General features: G+C 36.8%; 1 protein-coding gene across 5 annotated transcripts in view; it reads left to right on the top strand.

The window, feature by feature from the left end:
- LOC131066069 (protein ENHANCED DISEASE RESISTANCE 2) overlaps positions 1-23,022 on the top strand; it is a 65,007-nt gene that overhangs the window by 34,631 nt on the left and 7,354 nt on the right. For all 5 annotated transcript variants that reach the window (XM_058000744.2, XM_058000743.2, XM_059214064.1 and 2 more), the window contains 9 exons: positions 16,739-16,782; positions 17,119-17,205; positions 17,298-17,344; positions 17,420-17,520; positions 17,626-17,721; positions 17,832-17,896; positions 17,987-18,058; positions 18,188-18,343; positions 18,434-18,783. In XM_058000744.2, coding sequence (XP_057856727.1) covers positions 16,739-16,782; positions 17,119-17,205; positions 17,298-17,344; positions 17,420-17,520; positions 17,626-17,721; positions 17,832-17,896; positions 17,987-18,058; positions 18,188-18,343; positions 18,434-18,783 — 1,018 coding nt within the window. The remainder of the gene's footprint in view (positions 1-16,738; positions 16,783-17,118; positions 17,206-17,297; positions 17,345-17,419; positions 17,521-17,625; positions 17,722-17,831; positions 17,897-17,986; positions 18,059-18,187; positions 18,344-18,433; positions 18,784-23,022) is intronic.

Raw genomic sequence — 23,022 nt, forward strand, 5'->3', positions numbered from 1 at the left:
CACATTTATAAATATACTGAAAATTCAGGCATGCAATGGGAGCAATGAAAACACCAATTTTGTAGTGTTTTTGGGCATTTTATTGTGTTTGGGCAAGTCACAAGTTAACTTTTTAAAAACTAGGCTAGCAAAAAATCTAATTTGTACTTGACATCTCATTGAGTTTTCTAACTATACGACAAACCATCAAGCCAAACGTATTCCATGGAGTGTTGTCCATGCTTGTTGGCTTCACACATGTTGCCCATGCATGTATGAAATCTGCATCCTCTTGGTATTATTCCCCCATGGAATCAAAACTAATATCTTCAACCCTTACTTCTATTGATGCTAGACATCTACCTCGAGCATCAATAATTCTATTTTATTTCTCACTCCTATGTATTAGATCAAAAGAGTAACTTTTTAGAAATTCTAACCATTTTATGTCTTTGGTTTAACTTACCTTCTCTATCAATGAACCATAGTGTTTGATGATCTATGTACAACACAAATTCTTATGGAAGCAAAAAATGTCTCCATTAATTTAATGCTTACATAATCGAATATAATTCAATCATAAGCTTAATACTTTCTCGCCCTATCATTTAGTTTTTTGCTTAAGTGTTCTACAAATCTTCCTTTTTTAATTCAATATAACTCTTATGTTTCTCCCACTAGAATCACAATTTACTTGGAATAGTCTCACAAAAGGTTGGTAGTGTCAACATTGCCTGCTCTATCACTTTCTTTCGCTAACAACTCAAATATCTTCTCCATTGTAGTTGTCCACTTAAATTCCCTTTAATTACCCCTCATTGTTTTGGTGATAGGTGCACACACGCAACTGAAGTTTCTAATGAACTTTTGGTAGAAATTAGCTAACCCAAGGAAGCTTCTTGCCTCAAACAAGATGTTTGGTGTTGGCCACTCCAAACTTGCCTTCACCTTTTTATATCATTACTCAATCTATCCCTTGAGATCATGAATTCCAAGTATACCAATTCTTATTTCATGAAACTACACAATTTCAAATTTTAGTAGTGCCTCCATTTACAATCATTGCAAGATTTTCCTTTTTGGGACTCAATCCTATCACCCCTTTTTGTGTCGAATCCCTTACATTTATGTTCCCATTTCATGATCCTTTGACAATAATTGATTTGAGATAGTTCATAAAGGCCATCATGTTATTTGCTCTTGGTTGTGGTCCTCTTTCTCTTGTCCTTGGTCATTTTCCCACATCGAAGAGATTTGAATTTGGCTAAGTCTAGTGTTTGTTGGGTGTCGAGGTTTTGACCTACTATTAACCTTCATCCTCTTATCACTTGCTCCCATTCATCTTATCAACCCTAAAATATTGCTTAAAACCTTGCAAAATGATTAAGTCTGGCACTAATTGGGCTATCACTAAACCTCTTACCCTACTACCATTTTGGCATGCATTATCACTTTCTCTAGATTCTCAATTCCAATCCATTTCCCTGACCCCTCATCGAAATTTTCTTTCATTCAGGTTTTGACCTTTGTTTTACTGGCTCGTCAATTTTTGACATTAGCTAGTGGTTTGGCTTGAGGCTCAATCCTTGACGGGCCTATTGTGAGGTATTCATACATCACCCCATTGCAAATGGGGACCCCCACTTTTTTTTTCTTGCTTTCGAGGATAGTGTTAGAGTCCTTAACTATTAGCCTTTGCATTAGAGGGGTATAGGTGGTCAAGAAGCCAAGAGTCAAATGGATAGCCTTGTGTGAAGTGTGAAGTGAGTGAGTTTGTAAAGTTTAGATATCATGAGAGGCAATCATGAGTGAAGAAGGATTGCTAATTAGAAGGTTACTTCAAGTGCTCCTCTTGAGGAGCAAACTTCACTTCATGTGCACCCCTTATGTAGCGAACTTCTTGCACTTCTCCTACAAAGCAAAGCTCATCCTAGGGCTACATGATGAATATTGCACGATGCATCAAAGTTGAGAGAGAGACCGAAAGAGATAAAAGGTGAGTTAGAGCATTCACTACCCTCGAGAGCGTACTTCATTTACCATCACCCTTGGAGAGAATTTCCCTAAGAGCCTTGTTTGAATGTGAATTAGAGCCTTTGAATGAATATAGTAAGCATGGTTTTGATTTGAGATCACCTCTTCTTTGGAGCAAAGTTTACCTCATGAGCTCATTTGATAGGAGTGAATTTTGCATTTTAGGCCTTCATAGTGAAAGTTTGACATGGTATTGTGAATGAAAACTTGAGAAACCTAAGGTAATGAAGAAAGGGTTCATTTTGGTTTTCACTTCACCTTCAAGCCTACATGAGCAAAATTCACCTTCATGAATTGAGGTATAAGAGTGAACTTCATGAATTGGAGGAGATGAGCGAACTTCATAAACTCAAGCATATGAGCAAACTTCATGAACTCAAGCGTATGAGCCAACTTCATGATTTGAAGGAGGAGAGCGAAATTCATGTTGGAAGTAGAGGAGTGAAGGAGATTTGAGAGCATTTACCTTGAGTTGATTCAATTTGGAGCAAACTTCATCTTCAAGCACCCATGAGCGAACTTCACAAATTGGAGTACATGAGCGAACTTCACAAATTAAGGTACATGAGCAAACTTCAGGAAGTAGCCTACATGAGCGAACTTCAGGAATCAGCCTACATGAGCGAACTTCAGCAATCAAGATATATGAAAGAACTTCACAAACTGGAGTACATGAGAAAACTTCACAAATTGAGGTATATGAGCGAACTTCATGTTTGGAGGTATATGAGCGAACTTTATGTCTTGTGAATGGAAAGTGAACTTCATGAGAATGAGTTTGAGAGAGAATTTCATGTGATGATCTCCAAGAGTGAACTTCATATGCAAAGAAATAGTGATTTTGAGTTGAAAACGAACTTCTTAAACTAAGCAAGAGGAGTGAATTTGTTCTAGTAACATTCCTTAAGGACAGTTCGTCATGTATACATCAATAAATGGTGGAAAAGCTCAACGTTGGAACCCATAGAATGAAGATAAATTAATGAAACTGAGTTCAAAGGAAAGCTAAGGGTAACTTCATGAACATCCAGTGTTGGAGTGAATTTCAAATGTCCCTCTCTAGGAGCGAAAAAACAACTTCAATAACTCCTTCATGAGGGCGAATTTTGTCTAAATCCTCTTATCAAACAAGCTAAACACATAAAATCAAGGGATATATCAAGTTAGAAGAACTATCAAGGTTATATATTATGTATTTGATATCATGTTTGTTTTGTTTTGCAGATGAGAGAGGATGGTGATTGCAAAGCAAAAGGAGAAAGATCGTAAGATCTACACCAACATGCAAAGGGGAAAGCTTCATTTACAAGCAGAAAATGCCTAAGAGGAATCTCAAACTCTCAAAGGAGCACGATAGAGAAGTCATACAATCACCCAAAAGAAAGCAAGCGAAGATGGAGGAATGTCTCAACTACCTCAATGCTTCCCACCATCACACCAAACATCAAGCAAGCTTGTAATGTTGAGTATCAAATCTTCCAAGTCTACAAGCAATTGAAGTGGCATCCCAGTCATCACTCGCCAATCAAAGAAGTTCCACATCAACATGTCTAGATGCAATGTATGTGACTCACCCGTGATGGCACAAACTTCGAGGCACCTACCCTTATTATCTATTGGTTATGCTAAAGCATTGTAATTATTTCATTGGCCCAAATTGAGTTTGTTGTAACAAACCCTAATTAGGGTTTTCATTATAAGATCCTAGCCATTGATTTCAAATTGATCTGAGCCATTGAATTGTATTGAGAGCATTATAAAAGGCTCAATCTCTCATTTGTAAAGGTTAATAGAGAAATAAGTGAATAGTTAGTGAATAGAATAATGATTAGCAATTAGAGTAGTTCAAAGGCTGATCCTCAGAATTTTGCTCAAACAAGAAAAGTTGAAATGGTCCTCGTTCTTCATCAAAGACAACATCATGACTGAAGATAAGACGATCAGTGTCTACATCAATCAGCCAGTAAGCCTTGTGGTGGTCACTGTATCTTGTAAACATAAGCTTCTGACTCTTGGAATCCAACTTGGAGCGCTTGGCATCTGGAATCCATACATATGCTAAAGAGCCAAAAACTTTTAAATGACTGATCTTGGGTTTGCGACCAGTCCAGGCTTTCTCAAGAGTCTTCCCCTTAATAGCATGTGTGGAAGACCTATTAAGGAGATAGACTGTAGTAAACACTGCTTCTGCCCAATACTTCTTAGGAACATTTTTGTGTTCCAATATAGACATAGCCATTTCTGTAATGGTGCAATTGCGACATTCTACAACACTGTTTTGTTGAGGGGTGTATGGTGTGGTTAACTGATGTTTTATGTCACGTGTATCACGGAAAGTAGTAGAACAAAACTCCCCCCATTATCAAACCTAAGAGTAATAATAGAACAACCAGACTCTTTTTCTACCAAGGCCTTAAATTTCTGAACTACAAGAAACACATCTGATTTCTGTCTAAGAAAGTACACCCACATTTTACGACTCAAATCATCAACAAAAAGTAAGAAATAACTGCACCCAGTAATAGGAGTATTCATTGGACCACATACATCAGCGTGGACCAACTGTAGTACCTTAGATGCTCGCCATGAGTCACCATCCTTGAGTGGTGTCCTGTGCTACTTCCCAGCTTGACAAGCTTCACAAACTCGTTGATTCTGAGTTTGAATTTCAGGTAGGTCATGTACTAAATCTTCCCGAACAAGCTAAGCAAGGTAGTGAATGTTCAAGTGACCATATCGTTGATGCCATAGACTGGTGATGGAGGATGATTTAGCTGCAAAGGCATGCTCAAGAGAATCACCTTTATCCACAAGTCTGTAAAGACCATGATCCTCAATGCCAATAGCTACAGTAGTGCGTGTCGCACGATCAACAATTGAACACTTGTGAGCACCAAATATCACATCAAGCTGAGGAGAATGTCACATGATCTGACTCACTAAGAGTAGGTTTAGTTCCATGCCAGGAACGCAGTATACATTGAGGAATATGAGATTCCTCCCACCAGACTGTATTTGAACGTTGCCCTTGCCGACAATGGTATACTCTTCACCTCCTCCAAATATGGCTGAATCAATATAGGGAGAGAATTTTGTAAACCAATCACGCCTGTGAGTGAAATGCGGAGAAGCACCAGAATCTATATACCAGGCAGAAGATTTCACATGGTCTGCAGGTGTTTTAGCCATGAAGACGTAAAAGGAAGACTCTTTTTGCTCTGTGTGCTCAACAACATTGGCTTAGGCTGAGACCCCCCTACTTCCATTGTTCGGAAGCTATCCGATTGTGACAATCCTTGATCATATGGCCATATTTGTGACAATAATTGCACTGACCCTTTTTCTTCTTCGAACCTTCTTGAGATTGGCTAGAGCCCTTCTGCTGAGATGACTGCAATGACTGAGATTTGCCTTTATCCTTGTGAAAGGTTTTGGTTGCGAAGGTTTGTTCTGAGGAGGACGAAATGGCACTTCTACCAAACTGTTGTTTCCAAAAATCTTGCTACAAAAGTTTGGTGAACAACTCTGGAAATTTCAGATCAACATTCGTTGAAGTAATGTTGAGAGTTTCTATAAAGTGCTCAGAGGATTTTGGCAGACTTTTCAGGGTAATGACTACCATATCCTCTTCCTCCATTTTTCGACCAGTAGCTTTGAGCTGATCTCGAATGTCCTTAATCTTCTTAAGATGCTCTTGTAAGGACATTCGTTCATCCATCATGATGGAGAACAACTGGTTCTTTAGGAAGAGTGCTCGGCTTTTGTCGGATGTCTCATGCAACCCCTTCAGATGCTTCCAGATTTTTCATGCTAATTTGCTAGAAGGAATCTGAGGTAATTCGTCATTTGTGATGGAGAGATTGAGAAGCATGACGACTTCCAAATTTTGGTCATCAAACTTGTCCCGATCTGATCTGGCTGGGGAAGGACGAGATTCTTTTCCCAAAACAAGATCATCAAGTCAGCGATATTAAAAAATAGTCAGCATGTGCTGCTTCCAGGTGTTATAATTTTTGCCGTTAAATCTCTACTGCCTTCCAACATTTATTTGGTCAATGACGCCACCTTGCATGCTTCCCACAACATAGAAAATGAGAAAATCTGAAAAAGCGTAAATCTGAAACAGAGGCAGAAGTAGGTACATACTTAAAAAAAGTTAAGTACAACTAGCATGAATTTCGAGAAAAAATTTTGACTGACCCAAAATAATCCGACAAAGACCCAAAAGAGCCCTCGAAAAACCCACAAGGAATATGAAATCAAAATATTTTTTCGTTGCCGCCAAACATAAAGACAGAGGATTTCGTTGTGGGAGTGTGCAAAGAAATCGCGAGCTGTAGTTAAAGGAAATTTCGCCATGTGCACACAGAAGATCACCAAAAACAAATGCAAAAAATCGCTAGAGAACCCGCCACAATATGCCCAAAAAAATCGTGTTTGAAAGGTTGTGCCGAAATTTTAAACCCTTTCTAAAAAAATCGCAACAAGAAATCGCGGGATGGAGGTCGCACAGGAAGAAATCGTGCACAGAAAAAAAACAGGAGGTCAAGGCCAAACAAAAAGATGCGAAACCGCATCGCCTCATGTCGGGTTGCAAAAAAATGGCACACTATAGAAAATAAATGTCCGCCATGAAAAAATGCAGACCCGAAGATCCCACGATCTGGAAATTCGAATTTTTCTCAGAAAAAGAATGAAAAATTTGTTTCAAATTCTAAAAATTTCATTCAAAATTTTCGAAACAAAAATTTAAATGGGCTCTAATACCATATTACAAAATGTAATTGGTAAAAATATTTGATTGTATTTACAAATGATCAAACGATCATTAAATAAATTACAAGGGGACGATGTTTCTGAATAAGAAACAATTGTAAAATAGAAAGAATCTAAAATTACATTTTATTTACATAATTGACCATTAAACAATAATAAAGAATATTATGCTAATAAGGTTCCCACCTATGCTAGGTCGGTTTGCCTATATTATTGTGGCATCTTAATTAATAAGATACCAAGCCAAAGAAATATCATATTCATTTAATTTCTTTCTACTTTATTTGTTTTATTTATTAACTTCAGCTATAACAAAAATTGCTTTCGATTACAATTTTTTTTTTTCTCTCTTGATCAAACCTATGTAAAGGATGGAAGTCAATCTTAAATTGCTGGAATTGAAATTTCTTAGATACACTCAAAGGAAATTAATGTACCTAGTATATTGGAACTTAAAAATATTAATTAAGGAAATGCATATTAACTTGCTGATATGACCAAAGTAAGCTTGTATGCACAAAATTGAGCCTCTATATTTGTATTTTCCACAAGTCAAATGTTTATTAAAGGATTGTTGCTTTTCAATTTTGGTAAATTGGCTTACTTTCTTCTTGTTCATATGCTATCCAAAGAGTGACGAGATACATAGCTGAGATTGTTTGAGAGGATTATCCAACAATTTTGAAACCTTTATTACTTGGTATTGCAACTATTTTTGCATTTTATATCTTATTAGAATTATATTTTTTGCAACTGTCTTTAGTAAGGTATGTAGTGAAAACAAGTACCTAGTTGAATAAGAAGGAACTAAAATCACTTGATCCAATTGAATCTTCACCCCATGCTAGAAATTATTTTCATTATCATAAAATTTGGTTTCCTCGTTTCTAAACTCATTAAATTAATTTTTTTGTTATAAAAATAGCAACTATTGCTTCATGAAACAAATGATGTGTTTGTAGTATTTGATATGCATTGCTGTTATAAAATTTGAATGTTCCCTAACCTGAAGAATTATGTTTGGGATATTTATTCCCAAATGTGGTACAAGCAAGGTTGAGGAACATAACCCTTGCTTTCAGGCCCAAATATAGACCTTCAAAACCACTTTCATAATTTTTTAAAAGGAAATTAACCATGATTTTTGAATGTTTTCTTAATGTTTTTGGTGGGAGGGACAAGTTGTAGGGTTGGACTTGCTGAGTAGTTGGGAGTACTTTTCAAAATCTCAGAAAAATTCACCTATAAACTTGGTGATTAAACATTGGAAATACATGGGGTAGCAAAACATTGGTGGGTATGTGGTGACTTGCCAGATTTGCAAACTATGGTATTATCGATACAACAAACTAGGTGAAAATCAAAGTAATTGGGCACTAAACTGACTAAAGAGTATCAGGTTGAATAATAGCAAAAATATGCAATTTATTTTACCTTATAATCTCAAATTATTTTGATATTTTGCTATCTTGTTGGATACAGCCTTCCAAGCATCTAACTTTGGATAAATTTTTCTAAACTAGCATCACAATATCCCTGATCTGCAAGGTAGGCTTCCACTTTACAATTCTTCAATTCATACTTCTCTAATAAATTAAATATAGAACCTTCCCAAGACATTAAACTCTAGCAATTGCTGCTCTCTTGCATTAACCTCCCTATTTACCTTTTGAGAAGCACCCAAGCACTATCCTTGCACATTTGGAGAGATTCTCTCAATACACATCAAGGTTTTTAGTTGCAGCTCCTTCAATAGATGATAAATGAATAGACGGCTCCTCAACCTTCGGCTCTTTTGTACCTATCAAATCACTCTTAGGAGCTAATGAAATTGCCAACCTATCCTTGTCTGTGGAAGAGGGCAAATGATCAAAGATCTGAGAGTTATTCATAGTAATGTGTTGTTTCTCCACATTATGCCACCAAAATGCCTTCCCAAAGGATTCCCTTACACTTGACATGAAGTAGACAAATGCCCAATGCCAAAACAATTTCTTTGTCTAAAGGTCAACTTTTCATAATGTAGGTGCTGCTTCCATAATATCTACTGTCAACCAGATCTCTACTTGCAAGCCCATTAAAAAAATCCATCTCTACCAATTTTCATACAAAGAGAATTCTTAATCTTTTCTATTGTAGAATAGATGGACACAAATTTACCCAAAGATTTTCCTATGCTTTCCAAAGCAAACCGAATCCATTACTGTTGGAAATTAAGCAGTTTTACACAAATTGACACAAGTCGGAAGTTTCTTTTAAAAGATTAAAATCTGCAAACCATGGTTTTGTGTATACCAAGAGGCATTGCTCTCCAAATCGATGGATACTTTTCCAAGATCTCATCTCTATATATTTGGAAGCAAAAACAACTATAAGAAAACCTCAAGGGAGAATCTTTATTGTACTAGATATTAAGGGTTTCCAAGTTTGAGTTACCTGTTGGTTCAGCTCTTGCGAACTTGGCCATATATTATTGAATCTGCATATAAGCTTTAGATTTGAATAGGTTTTTTCTTTTTAACTTCTTCCCCTAGCTTCACTAGATGAGTTTTCTTGTTTTTACTGTTTTTTCATGGGGGTCCTATCCATCCAAATGCATTAAATAAGTACACCCTACTCTTCCTCCTATCAGTGCTGCATAAGAGTGATCAGAATGACAACCCTTGATGTAAGGGATGTAAGGGACTCCCCTTACTCAAACACATGCTTTGTTAGACTAGATGAAGGGTTACTCCACCGAGATTAATCCTACCAATATTCATACATGACATAACAAAGAGAATAACTTAGAAAATCGAAAGAAATAACTTGCCTTATATTTCCCAAATCAAATGAGTTACAAATCCATCAATTATGAAATATTAGCCACTTAGGCTTTACAACTTCGCAAGATGGAGCTATAATCTATTCTTCTACATCCCTTAGCTACTACTCCATTTAGAAGAGAACTCAACTCTGAATGGATAACCTCTAGCCTAAGCCTCCCTTTTATAGCATTCTTGCGTCCCTTGGAAATCCCACTCCCCCTCTTGATGAACAACACATGGCTATCAAAAAAAGCAATACATAGCCAATAGATGACCTTTCAACTTCCCTAGGAAGGCTCCTTAGAGATGTCTTTTCAATTTTCCAAAGTGGGTGCCTAAAAAGATGTCTTTTCCCATTTTTATGTAACTATTCAATAAAAATGAGTGCACAAATCTTCCCCTTGTTCAGAAATCAAGAAGGGTATTTTAATGATTTTAGCATTATAAATGTTAGAAAAATATCTGCCCCCTTGAAAATTACAATTGCCTTTACACATAGGCCACAAATATTAAATAGTTTCAACCCCCTATGCCCCCTTGGGCACTTTACTAGGTACATGGAAACCCATAGATGCTTGTATTTATTTTTATTCACCTAACCTTAACTAAAGTTTAAAATAAAAATATTTTTTTAGATGATGCAAGATTGCTCTACACCCCTATAGATGCTCTTGCATCAACCCTCAATGTAGCCTGCACTTGAAACCTTGTTGTGTGCCTCACTAGCTCTATCCTTCGACCCATCTATGGACTGAAGTAATAAGCTAGACAAAGACTCATCCCTACACCCAAGGCAGGCCTTCTTTGCTACAATTGAGAACAAGGGCCTTCAATGCGGCATCAACAAGCTCCTTTCCAAAAGATACATTAAGGTGTATGCTAGAGCTCCCCATAAAACTCTCTCTTAAGGTTAGTCATTTTGAAAACAAAACTAAGAATGAACTTTGGGTTACGAAATGTTGTCTAGGCCAATAATACAATAAAGGCCATCATGACTTCCATTCAAAATGTAAATAAGCGCTACATCCTTTGAGAATGAAATTGTGGGTAAAGAATTTCGGTTCTTAGGAGATATACTTGGAAATCCTTGCTTAATTTTGTTGGCATTGGTGTGAATAGGTTATCAAATGATTTTCTCAAAGCATCATGAAACCTTCCATGCATATAAGGCTTCCAGCTGTTGGTATAATGCTTATTAATTAAGAATTTATTTAATTTTCCTATTAATATTGAAAACAATAAAGACTATCTCTCGAAAATTTCTCCAAATTTACTTATGTCTTTTTTTGTATAGATTTGGAATCTAGTTTGAATTCTTTGAGTTTGTATGCTGCTTCCATAACATATGAAAGACACTATTCCTTTTTGAAACAAGAAAATTTTTATAATCTCACACAAATAAATTGTGGACCTACTAGCATTTGAATAATGCACTAGAGATTAAAGATTCCAATAAAATTGTCTAGCTTAATGCTGACCTATAATGTTGGTCTATGTTAGATGTGGAAATATGAATGCCAAAATATACAAGTTTTACTTTTGGAAAAACTACCCACTTTAGTAATATCACTGCAAGTAGTGAAGAATATAGTTAAAGCTTCCCATTCGGCAATGAGCCATCTCAAATTTCTATACAAAATGTACTCAAAAGGACTAAAATCAAATGGTTTTTCCATGGTTACAGGGAGACCTGTCTCCTACCCCCTAAGACGCATCTCAAAGACAGAGATGCGTCTTCGGTACCAGAGACATACCTGAAAACTTCTTGATGCATAGGATGCTTTTGGTTGCCGTTTCTTGCTGTCTGTGAAGTCCCCTGACTAGAAATTGACGTCCCCCTCTAGAAAAATTAGAGCAAAACATGGTAGAAGGCAAATAAATAAAGTTTGTGACCAAGAAAAGTCATAAGGAAATAACTAATAAGGAAATCATGTCGCAGGATGACAAAAATCCATGTAAAGTTATAGTGATCAGATCTATTAACAGTGTAGACTTTTTGAGAGGGACATAAACAGTTGTATGACTGATTTCCTATTATTGTAATGGTCTAAAAAGAAACTGCCTTTACTATTAGGCTGACAATATTGAGTGTGCTCAATACCTATATTACTTTACTTTCACTAAACCATTTAACTGGTACCAATAGTATAAGCAATTTTCATATCACTTTTTGTTCAATTTTAAAGTTAACGTTAAACTTTATCTCTGTTATTGTTTTCACTTTTCTATGTCATGATATTTTCTGAAAATTATTAAATTATCGTAAAAAAAATTGGCATCTTCAAGTATTCCCTTCTCCTATTTTTGAAAATTAGCCGTACCAATACCAGTACTAGTCTTTGGCATCTCCAAGTACCCCCATCTACTGGTAACCTTGGGTTTTTCCCATTTGATGTCAAATGTTGAGAGATTTTAATTGAATAGTTTCTTCCATGGTTCATCATCACTGCTATTGTTGTGGAGTGGCTAAAACAATTAATTCTTGGAAGGATATTATGTCCAATGAAAGAACCTAATCATTTCAAGGACTAACTTATCAGATATTGTGATATAGCTCAAGTGCTTCTTAAACAGTCCAGATAAAAGCATATATTTTTAAAGTTGATTGAATTTTTCAAGTGACCACCTAAATATATTGTAAACTGTCCATGTAAAATGTCAACATGGGTGCATTACATATAACCACATCAAATTGCTAGTATAAGGTGTACAATTTGAATTCATGCACCTTTGGAAAACAAATATTATACCTATGTAAGACACTTCTCAAAACATCTTGAGGGAAATGCATATAAGCGTCTTCCAATTTTGGACCATGTCCGATTTTGAAATACGCAAGTACAAGCCTACTCAATATAGAGACTTGTGATGTTTGAAATTTACTCACTATTCAAATTACAATAAAAAAAAATGAACTAGAAAGTGTTGTTTGCCACTCAGAACATGATAGTCGCGTTAAAATTGCTGTAGTCTAAATGTCAATTTTCATGTGTAGCTCATGCCTCATTTTCACAACAGAAATGTAATTGCATTTAAAATATCTTTTCATGTTTAGTAATGCATATCAAGTATAAATTTGTGTAGAAGAATGCATGCAGTTAGTAAATGAGGACTGCCTAATATGTAAACAAATTTTAGAGAGGTTTATCCTAGTTTATGCTTGTCATATGAGTCTCTTAACTATTTTATAGGTTTTCATACTGTTGTTTCAGATAAACCTTAAAATTGTTCTAATTATGATTCATTTATTTTATATTTGTATTTATCTATTTGTTCATGTGAATGGATGCTTCCTTTTTTCTATATATTTAGTATATTGAATTGGAGATATATAGGTTTTGTGAAGCTAAATTCAGATGGTAAAGGTGTCACCTAAACGTCAAAATAATTTCAATCAACTATTACACCCAATATAGTCTTCTCAACACCCCTTCACCCACCCTCCACCCTGACATGGCTCATGCTTGATGTTCACAAGAAAAAGAAAATTGTAAATAATAGTTCGTTTATTTACCTAAAGTTTAAATGATGAGTAATGCATGAATCCCATAAGTTATAGTTTTTCAAAGGAGGAAAAAGATGATGCAACAAAACCGACATGTATATGTTTCATGTATTGTTTATGGCTCATGTTCACATCAAAAATGAAATTTGATGGCCCAAGCAATGAATAATCCATGCATTGCATAAGTTATACATAGTTTTACAAATCAGGTCAATGGTTAAGTATTACATTGTTAGTAAAAAGTTATTCCAAAGAATACATCATATCTATACGTCTTAGACATGTTTATCTTGGTCTATGCTCATCACAGAATTTCCTCTTAACTAGAGTCATATCCTTGCAGACCATTAGTTTAGACAACATTTATAGATGCTGTGATAATTATGTCCAAGTTTTATTTTGCATTTATATGCACTATTATTTTAGTGCTCTCTACATGAATTCACAAATGATAATTGTCTGTTTTCTTTTTTTAGTGTATGTGATTGTATTGAGTTCAAGAAAGACGCAAGGTTTAAATGGAGGATTTTTTTTGTTAATAGATAACATTCCAATTAAGGAACACTATGGAGCCTCATGCTTTTAGGTGTGCTATCTTTTATTTTGTGAGGGCTGCTTTGAGACACTAAGAATGCTTCCAATCCACATTTGGTGTTATGAAGAAGCTTATGCAGCTCTAAATGAACTACTTTCCATATGGGAACAAGTAGCAATGACTCTTAGTTTTATATCCTGTCAGAGGCTTAATGATGATTTTAATCTACCTTTCCTAAAAGTGGGTTTTTCTATGACCATTGAACATTGTAACTTGATCATTATATAAATATACCCTTATTTTGGTAAGAATGCATCCATGCTAACCAATCAATTGTTTTATATAGTCTCGTAAGTCAAGGAGTAGGTACCTGATTTAATACATTTTTTACTAGAATAGTTTCAATATCCAAGTGGATAACCACATTTGTCAGTGGAAATATTTCATGGCAACTTATTATAAGAATGAAAACAAGCCTAGGTTAAGAGGTCCTCTCCTTGTATATGTCATTATAATGCTTCTAATTCCAACATTCAAGAATATAAAAAGTCTGGTATGTTGTCTCTGGTTATTTTGGAATATAAATAGTCTTCTCTATGAATTGGACTTGGGGGCAGCTATATTTTATGCTTTAGGTTTGCATGGAGTTGAGGTGATTTACTAGATTGGATGGAAAGTACTTGAGTAAAGAAGTCTTTTTCCTTGACATGAATTGTGGTGTATAGAAACCAAGAAAATTGGTTAAATTGGTTCTCTTCAGTGAACATCTCTATATAGAAAGCAATTATATTAATGTCCACAAATGATCAAAATCGGTCAATGGAACTGAAATGTATAACCAATATAAATACCAGGAGGAGAAATAAATAGAAGCTGAAATTCAACTTACAAACATAGTTCCACAGGGTTTGGGTATGTTTCCTTGGGGGATGGAAAAACGTGTTTTGGGGACCGGGGTACTTGAGACCTAAGTTTGGAAACATCGGGGGGACGGCGAGGGGATGATGGTAGGGGGTGGCAAGGGAGCGGTGCTGACATATAGTACTTGAAAAATTATTTTTAAAATATGTATATTGTATAACTGTTTAAGGAATAAGTAAACACATTGCAATAATTGCAATGAACTTTGAACAATAAGTTATAAGTAGAAACTAGAAAGATTGTGTTTGAGTATCTTAAAAGGATCTAACCCTAAAGATAGTAAAAGCTCTAATTAACTTACCAATATTGCAATAATTGCAATGAACTTTGAACAATAAGTTATAAGTAGAAACTAGAAAGATTGTGTTTGAGTATCTTAAAAGGATCCAACCCTAAAGATAGTAAAAGCTCTAATTAACTTACCCCTATCATTTCAGCTCAAGGTATAGAAATAATAGCATAAATCTATTTCAATTTTGTGATCATGAAAAACGCCTTTATATGTGTAATGACCACCCTAGACAATCTTTTATTTTTTAACAAGCATAAGAACCATACAAACTGAAGCAATGCTTATCTCCGCTATTAAGTACTGATAATGATTACAAGCTAATACAAATGTTTGTACAGGGCAGCACATTGAAAAGACACTTTCTAGATTGCCCAAATTGCATGAAACTAGAAAACAATAAAGGAAAATACCTTGAAAAGGCAGCTGATGATCACTATAGGTACGGAACACACATTTTGATTTGAATCACTGCATACAATAATGCAGGTCTGCTACAACTGGAAAATATGTTGCAGGTCTGAAACATCACCATTGTAGGTCCAAACAACCCCTTAAAGCCTCATAAAACTCACTCTATGCAACCATGTTCGCCCCCAAACAATGCCAAACAGCCTGAGATAGACTCAACCATACCGATCAGTCTTACAAAATTGTAAGTCAGTTTTCAAGTCCCCTCCAAGGTTGAGGGACGTCTAGGAGTCCCCTTTGGCGTTTCTAACACAAGAAACTTCTGAGAAACATCCCTCTAGTGAGGAAACGTCTTGGAGATGGCAGAGGAAACATGGTGGCGGTGGAGGGACGGCGGAAGGACGTTCCCTAGGTGTCCCCATGTTTTAGGGACGTCCCCGTCTCGAAAACGATTGCATTTTCAGGGGGGACGCATCCCAGTGGAACACTGATTAAAACCCAAAAATGAAAGAGTCTAATGAATGGTGTTCATTACCTCACCTTTCTACGACAGATGGTGAAGAGAAATGACTCTTATATATACATCCCATATTTGTCATCATGCACACCTAATTTGGGTCAATCAAAAGAATTTTCTTATCAAATCATTTAAAATTTCATCCATTTCTTGACTGGTAAGGTAAATGGGCACATCAAGCTTCCTGAAATATCTTCCAAGAGAAGTCTAGCTGTTCCGATTATGTAGGTAGAGCATTGGAGATTAGATATTTTTTATACGGTATGCATCTTGTGACAAGTTCTCATTACAACTTACATTAACCAGATTATAGGGAGAGAATTTATTGTCACATACAAGAAATACGAAAACAACATAATGTTTTTTTTTGAAACAGGTACCAAAACATGCCACTAGTGAGCTCACGATTCTACAAGTAAAACAAGAAATGCAAATTTTAAAGGATGTTGTGTATTCACTTGTTTCGTACTTTGCTAGAATTGAGAGCCCTTAATCATCGAAAGTTCTAAAGCAAGTTCCTTAGAATTCCTTGCAAAATCTTTGTGAAGGTTAGAATGTTTTATCATATCTTATTTTAAACATCATCAAGTGCCTCAAATTCGAGATCCTCAATGAAATAATAGGGAATCTATAAATAGGTTTGAGAATGATAAACTGGAAATGAAGCAAAGTTGGCAAACTAATAAGTCTATTAGTCATGGTCACATTAGATTCTAGAATTGCATGAGATTATATACAAAATTTGTTCTTTCTATATTTAGTTTCCTGCTGTATGCATGGCGAGCGAGAGCTGGATTGGAATACTTAAAGATTATAGCCATTGGTGGGTTGGATTTTAATTTCAGATCATGGATTTCGTCATTGATAAATTATAAGCTTTGGACCTATATTTTTTGTTTTTCCAATTAATTTTTTCATGGTTCTTATTTGATTACCGAATAATCTCATATTTCTGTTTTGACAGACCTGGAAGCAGAAGATTGTCTTCGTTCTGCAGAATCAGCTGTGGTGTGTAAAAATGTTTTTTTTTATACTTTCTGATTTTGAGTTCTTTCTCATCAAGAATGCGTGAGATTTTTTTATGCCTTTATGTTTTAATTTTGCTGTTATTTTTACCAAGAGAATCGAATTTCTACCTCCTATCAATATTTTCACTTAAACGTTTTCTAAGATACTCACCGTTGTTATATGTAGACTTCTATCATTGGCTTTGTAACTGATATATTAGTCATACATGTTGATGGCTTCCTTCTTTCTTAGAACCAGTTGAATTTTCTTTTGGAGATATTGCTCGCTCTTACTCAAAATTTCTATCTATATTTTTTTTCCCTTCACCATATGTAGATTCGCCGGACTGGTGGCTGCCTACAATGCAGACAACAGCTGATGTCATTGCACCTTCACCATGGAAATTTTTTGGTTGTGAGAATGGTAACACAAATCAATTTATTCTCACCATTGCTTACCTTTAGCTAATTGATTTGCTTCTGTTTCTTCTGATAAGGAGAAGTTTTTTGATGCAGGATTGCGATTATTCAAAGAGGCAAGTGATGGAGAATTTAGGAGCAAGGTATATGCCCTTTCTTCTAGGTGATTAAATTCAGAAAATTACAGTTCAATTTCTTAACTCTTGTAATCTACACAGCATTGGGATAATCATCCAGCTGTGATGGCAGTGGGTGTTGTGGATGCAACCTGTGAATCTGTATTTAAGACTGTTATGTCTCTCGAACCATCAAGATCAGAGTAATATCCAACTACCCAGTTCATTACTTTTGGGACAGCGTGTTAACTGTTCTGTTGAATTGTATATAACTCCTAGATTTGAACTTAGGTAAAGCAGTATTGCAGGTGGGACTTTTGTTATCTACAGGGTCAGGTTATTGATCACTTGGATGGTCACGTAGACATAGTCCACAAACTGTTGCAGAGTAGCTGGCAGCCTTGGTAAGCTATACATTCTTTGTAATTATTCAATGATACCAAAGGAAAATAGTCATCCTGCTTAAGTTGTCCTTATATATGCTAATCTGAAGTATTTATATTTGTTATAACAGGGGGCTGACACCAAGAGATTTGGTTCTTCACCGTTACTGGAGGAGAGAGGATGATGGCTCATATGGTGATTTTCTTGCGTTCAGTTAACAGTGAAGAACTTCAATTTGTTGTGACCTTTTAGCGTTTATCTAAAGTAGCTACATTTTGGGTGCAGTAATTCTTTATCATTCTGTGACGCATCCGAAATGTCCTCCTTCTCGGGGTTTTGTGCGTGCCCGCCTAAAAAGTAAAGTGACTATGCTTTTGATGAAAAAATGGAATCAAGATAGAGCCAATGTATAAACTTGCAGAAAAACTGTTTTAACTTTTAAGGATTTAGCAGAGGGTATTGATGGTAAAATCTGTATTTTTGCAGGTGGAGGATATGTGATATCTCCGTTGACTCATCCCCAACAACATCCACGTGCAGTTGTTAAGCACATGCTAGCCATAGACTGGAAATATTGGGCATCTTATTTACGACCATCTTATACAAGAAGAATTACCCTCCGAATGCTAGGGCGCATAGCAGGTATTTAAAGAAAAATGTTCTGCTGCAATTGAGAAAAATTCAAATGAAATAAGATCATGACAAAAATGATGTTTCTCTATGCATTTACAGCAATGAGAGAAATGTTTAAGGCTAAGCCAGTTCATTATCTGTCTCCGGGGCTATTGTCTAGGGAGTTAGCAATGGGAAACGCATCAACAAACAATGAAAACACTGAAGAGAAAAGAGCGCTTTTCCCAGCACCAGAATGCAGTTCTCACGTTTCTTCAAGGGAATTTATTGGCTCATTATATCAAACAAAGGAAACAACATCCTCATTCCTTCAATTTAGTGATGCAGTTGATGAATTCTTTGATGCACACTCAAATTGTGAATCAGCTCAGACAGATTTGGATCAATCACTGGAGCACCCTAGGGAGAGTGAAGGGTCTCTAGATGATGAACAAGCAATTGAATTGCAGGTATTAGAATGTTGATCTCCTTGCATATGACTTTAAAATGGATTCCAATATTACTGGCTCATTTGGTTCATGAATATAAGACATATCTTTTTACTGATTTTCTTTAAAGCAAATGCCTTCCATATGCTTGCTTAAAGTTTGGTATTCCCTGTGGCTATCATGTTTAGTAGGACTATGTACAAGGCTCCCCATGTAATGGTTATTGCAAAAACATTTTGTGGGGAGGATTTTTTTTATAATAAATTTGCATTTTGCATTTAGTTCTTTCAATTCAATATAAGATGTGAAAAGACATTAAGCCAAAAGAAACATTTTCTGCTTAGAACTGAAAATGATCTAATGCCAAAATGGAACCGTTTTCTGCTGAACTCAAAAAGGTTTTTGGACTGGATAATACTGAAACTATATTATCAGAAAGTTAAATATTCTTTAGAGTTTTTTTCACATGGTGCATTCTGATTATATTTAGCTGTGATAATACAAGGACTGAGACGGTCAAAACGGAAAGAGTTCAATAGAAAATGGTAAGCATATACACATTAAAGAATGCTTTAATTAATGCTTTCTATTGGCAAGGCTTGTTGGCACATTAACTACCCAAATCGGAATTGGGTTTGAGATATACCTTATTGCTCTCATTTCTCTTCTTCTGCCATACCATTGCTTGCATCTCATAGTCCTCTTTACACCCTGTTGACGTGTTTTTTATGACCGCGTCTAACACAGAATAAAGTCACCAACGGTCACCTTATCCTCTCTTGATCAAGATTAGTCCGTTTGCTAGGATTGCTTAAAGTTCAAAGGACTAATTCCAAGGTTCCTTCAGTGCATGGACGTGACTCAGTTGTTTGATGGGTTTGCTGATAACCCAAGGGGGCCTTACGTATGTTGAAGAAAACTTATGCAAGCTCAAGGATTTTTGTACGGATGATTTGCAATGAAAGCTCTAGTTTTGGATCTTTTGGATTTTGAATTATGCAGAAAGTAAATAGGAGTAGGGCAGAGGAAAACTAGACTAAAAGTAATCTAACCCTATGAACAAAGAGACGAGATAACTTGCGCAAAATCCAACCACGCTTCGTTTTGCTAGCAACGCACAACTACACGAAGGCGGTGCAATCTTCAGAGGGTGTGTTAAAGATTTTCAAATCATCAAGAGAAACCATCAAATCGAACAATCTCTTCTGATAATCGAAGTTAAACATACACATATAACGGAGGCTTGGGCTAACTTTGCACGGTATGCAACAATCAGCTGCACACCAAAAGTATGAGCACACATTTTTGCAACAAGCGATCCTATCAAATCCAGTTCATCTAACAACATGAAAGCAAATCTAATATATGAAGAGAATGAGACCATGCGAGCTCCGAAACAACACAAGGACACACCAACAATTGAACAATCTATTAAGTGTTTGCTTCAAAAACTCTTAGCAACAATCTCTGACAATAGTCTCTCCTCCTTTACAAATGAAGGAGTCACCCCCTTACATAGGCCTCAAGCCATGATTAAATGCAAAACCCTAATTAGAGTTTGCCCTAAAGATTCCCCACTCAAGGTGCAACAAGGTGGGAATCAGCAATTAATAACCCATTATGCTCATGTACAATTAATTTAAAAGAGCCTAAAATAGCGCCCACTAGCACATTAAATGTGCCCCATGATGTTGATTATGCCCAGAATATAACCGACACCACCATAAATGCCCATCATTCTCCTAGTGACAGCGACATGCACGGAGAATCTATCATAAAACTATAATGAGAAGGCGACATGCAAGAAGATTCCCTATTTGATGATGACATGCATTGACTGGACCCACGTCGAGTCAACCTTCCTTCAGCAATAAGTATGCCACTACTATTCAACCAAAAGACTTTCGTCCAAAAATGGACGACCATTATCTCATTCATTTATGGCGTATGCAATGAATTTGCCAACGACAGCTTCCAGTTCTCCGATGGAGACACTTGGCACATTTTCAATGTTGAACTCCATCAAGGCAATCTCTTCCTCGCTCCTGGAAAAGAAGCTTTCCCATTCTGCCATGACTTCTTGCGTCTTCTTCATTATACCGGAGAATGAAGAAACATTTGCAAAATGTTCCTTAGGGAACGAACCTACGAAGAAGAAATCGTGTAACTGGGATTTCAGGGAGTTCACCGTTATTCCTCTATCACTGAGTTTCCTCGCAAACAAAGCTTCCATTGCACTAAGGATTTCTTTCTGTATCCCTCTGATAGACTCTTTCAAGGTGACAGAGTCAATGCTGAATTTATCAAGGGTGTCCTTTCCTAAACAGATGGCGTAGAACCATCGGGGAAAGTCATAAGCTTCATTCTCTTGGATCACTTTCTCGTCCACCAGAGTTTGCCTTGGAGTCTTCGTCAAAGCCCTGAGTCGCGAAATGGTTAAGTCTTGGTAAACGTCCACATCCTCCCATAGTCCTTCTACTGCCTCTAATTTGTTTAGGAGGGCCACGAACTTCGAATGAAGCTAAGCTAGATCCTCAATGAATTTTCCTACCTCAGCGTAAACATCCTCTACCCATTCCCGGGAATTTTGCGCCATTTCTCTAATAAGTTCTGCATCATCAACCAATTCCTTGGGAAGGGAAGGAGGAGGAGTGAATGAAGCTCCTGCCTCCCTGAGGGGTCTTTTGAAACTCTTGACGTATTCGCATAGGACTCTATTTTCTTCCCTCAGCCGCTTACATTTTGCTTTTGATTTCAGCAACTTCTCCTTTATGGCTAAGGAGGAATCTTCAAAGTCTCCCACTACTTGACCTGTGGAAGCATGGCCATGATCAACTTGTCTGATGACATAATCCTCCTGCCTAATCTCACTCCTATCTTTATCCACTGCAGGTTCAGCAATGTGCAAGGTCCGAGATCCAGATTCTTCCCTGACCACCTTTGAAAACTTCTGGGGGGCCTTTCTTTCCGGTGGCCGATCCATCCTCTTCAATAATTCTTTTAACTCCTGAGTAGGATCGGTTCCTCCTTCTGCTTCATTCCCCAGCCTGCCTATCAACCAGTCTGGAGCGGGGACGAAATGGCTATGATCTTCTACATGCTCCTATTCCTGAGATTCTTCCTCCATTTCACCAAGGATAGTCTCCACGAAGCTATCCTGGCGAGCTTCTTCCTAGTGCGAGGGACTTTCTTGCCTCTGACTTCTCGATCGATGGTGGCCTTGTGAAGCATTGATGCCGAGTATATTGGGTGCTGGAATGTTCCCTGGAAGTGGACCTGTGGAATGTGGAAACATCTCCACTTCCCGTACACTCGAGGAACTAACTGGTGAATGCTCCCTTGCTGTTCTTGCTCTCTTTCGTGGAGGTTCTTCTTGCTGGGCTTCTTGTTGAACCTCCTATGGGATTTCCTGTTGGATATCCTTCTTCTTTGTTGTCCTTGGTCTCTTTGGCATTTTTCCCTTTGTCTATCGGGGCTTCCCTTCCTGCCTGAAACTTGTGAAGAGCTTTCAGTTGCCTCACTATGTGAATCCAGACTTCCCATTAGTTGGTATGTTAGATGGACATTTTCTTCCACCAACTTTCTTATCTGCCTGTCAATCTAGTGCTTACTGAATTTCAGCACTGGTCTAGCTAAGATATTCAAATCTTCCATCTCAAGCTCTGACCAATCTGGCAGCTGGATAGGTTGATCATTTACTTTCTCGAATTCAGGTTGTGTCAAATCTACATCTTCCTTCACCTGATCCGGCACTTGATAAATTTCACTTATTCTGATGGTGTAGAGGGGCAATCTGGAATGCATTCTTCTTCGGACCTCAAGGTCATCCTCGATACTTGCCCAGTAATCCTCCAAGTGAAACCTGTGTATGAATTTGACTCCGGCAACCTTCCTAATCTAGCTGTAAGGATCATATTGGGCCCTAGATGTGTAAAATGGCAGGCAATAGAATGCCAATTCCCCTACCGCACTTTCAGCGGCCTCCAAACCTGGGCATATCTCCATGAAATCCCCCAAGACAACTAGAAATTCAATTGATTGCTTCTTCTTCTTCTTCTGCAGCTGATCATAGGCAGTTAACTGCCTCATTAGCTCAAACAATACAAGCTTGTCTGACGGATATCTGGACAATATATATAACTGGAAGGAGAATCCTTGCGTCCTGATGTATGTGAATTTAGGAAATTTCAAGAACGCAGCTCCATACTTCTGGACCAAGGCACTTGCTTGTGGCAACAACCTCATGTGCAATTTATTCTG

The sequence above is a fragment of the Cryptomeria japonica genome, chromosome 11 (genome assembly GCF_030272615.1).
Source record: "Cryptomeria japonica chromosome 11, Sugi_1.0, whole genome shotgun sequence".
In the NCBI taxonomy this organism is placed as follows: Eukaryota; Viridiplantae; Streptophyta; class Pinopsida; order Cupressales; family Cupressaceae; genus Cryptomeria; species Cryptomeria japonica.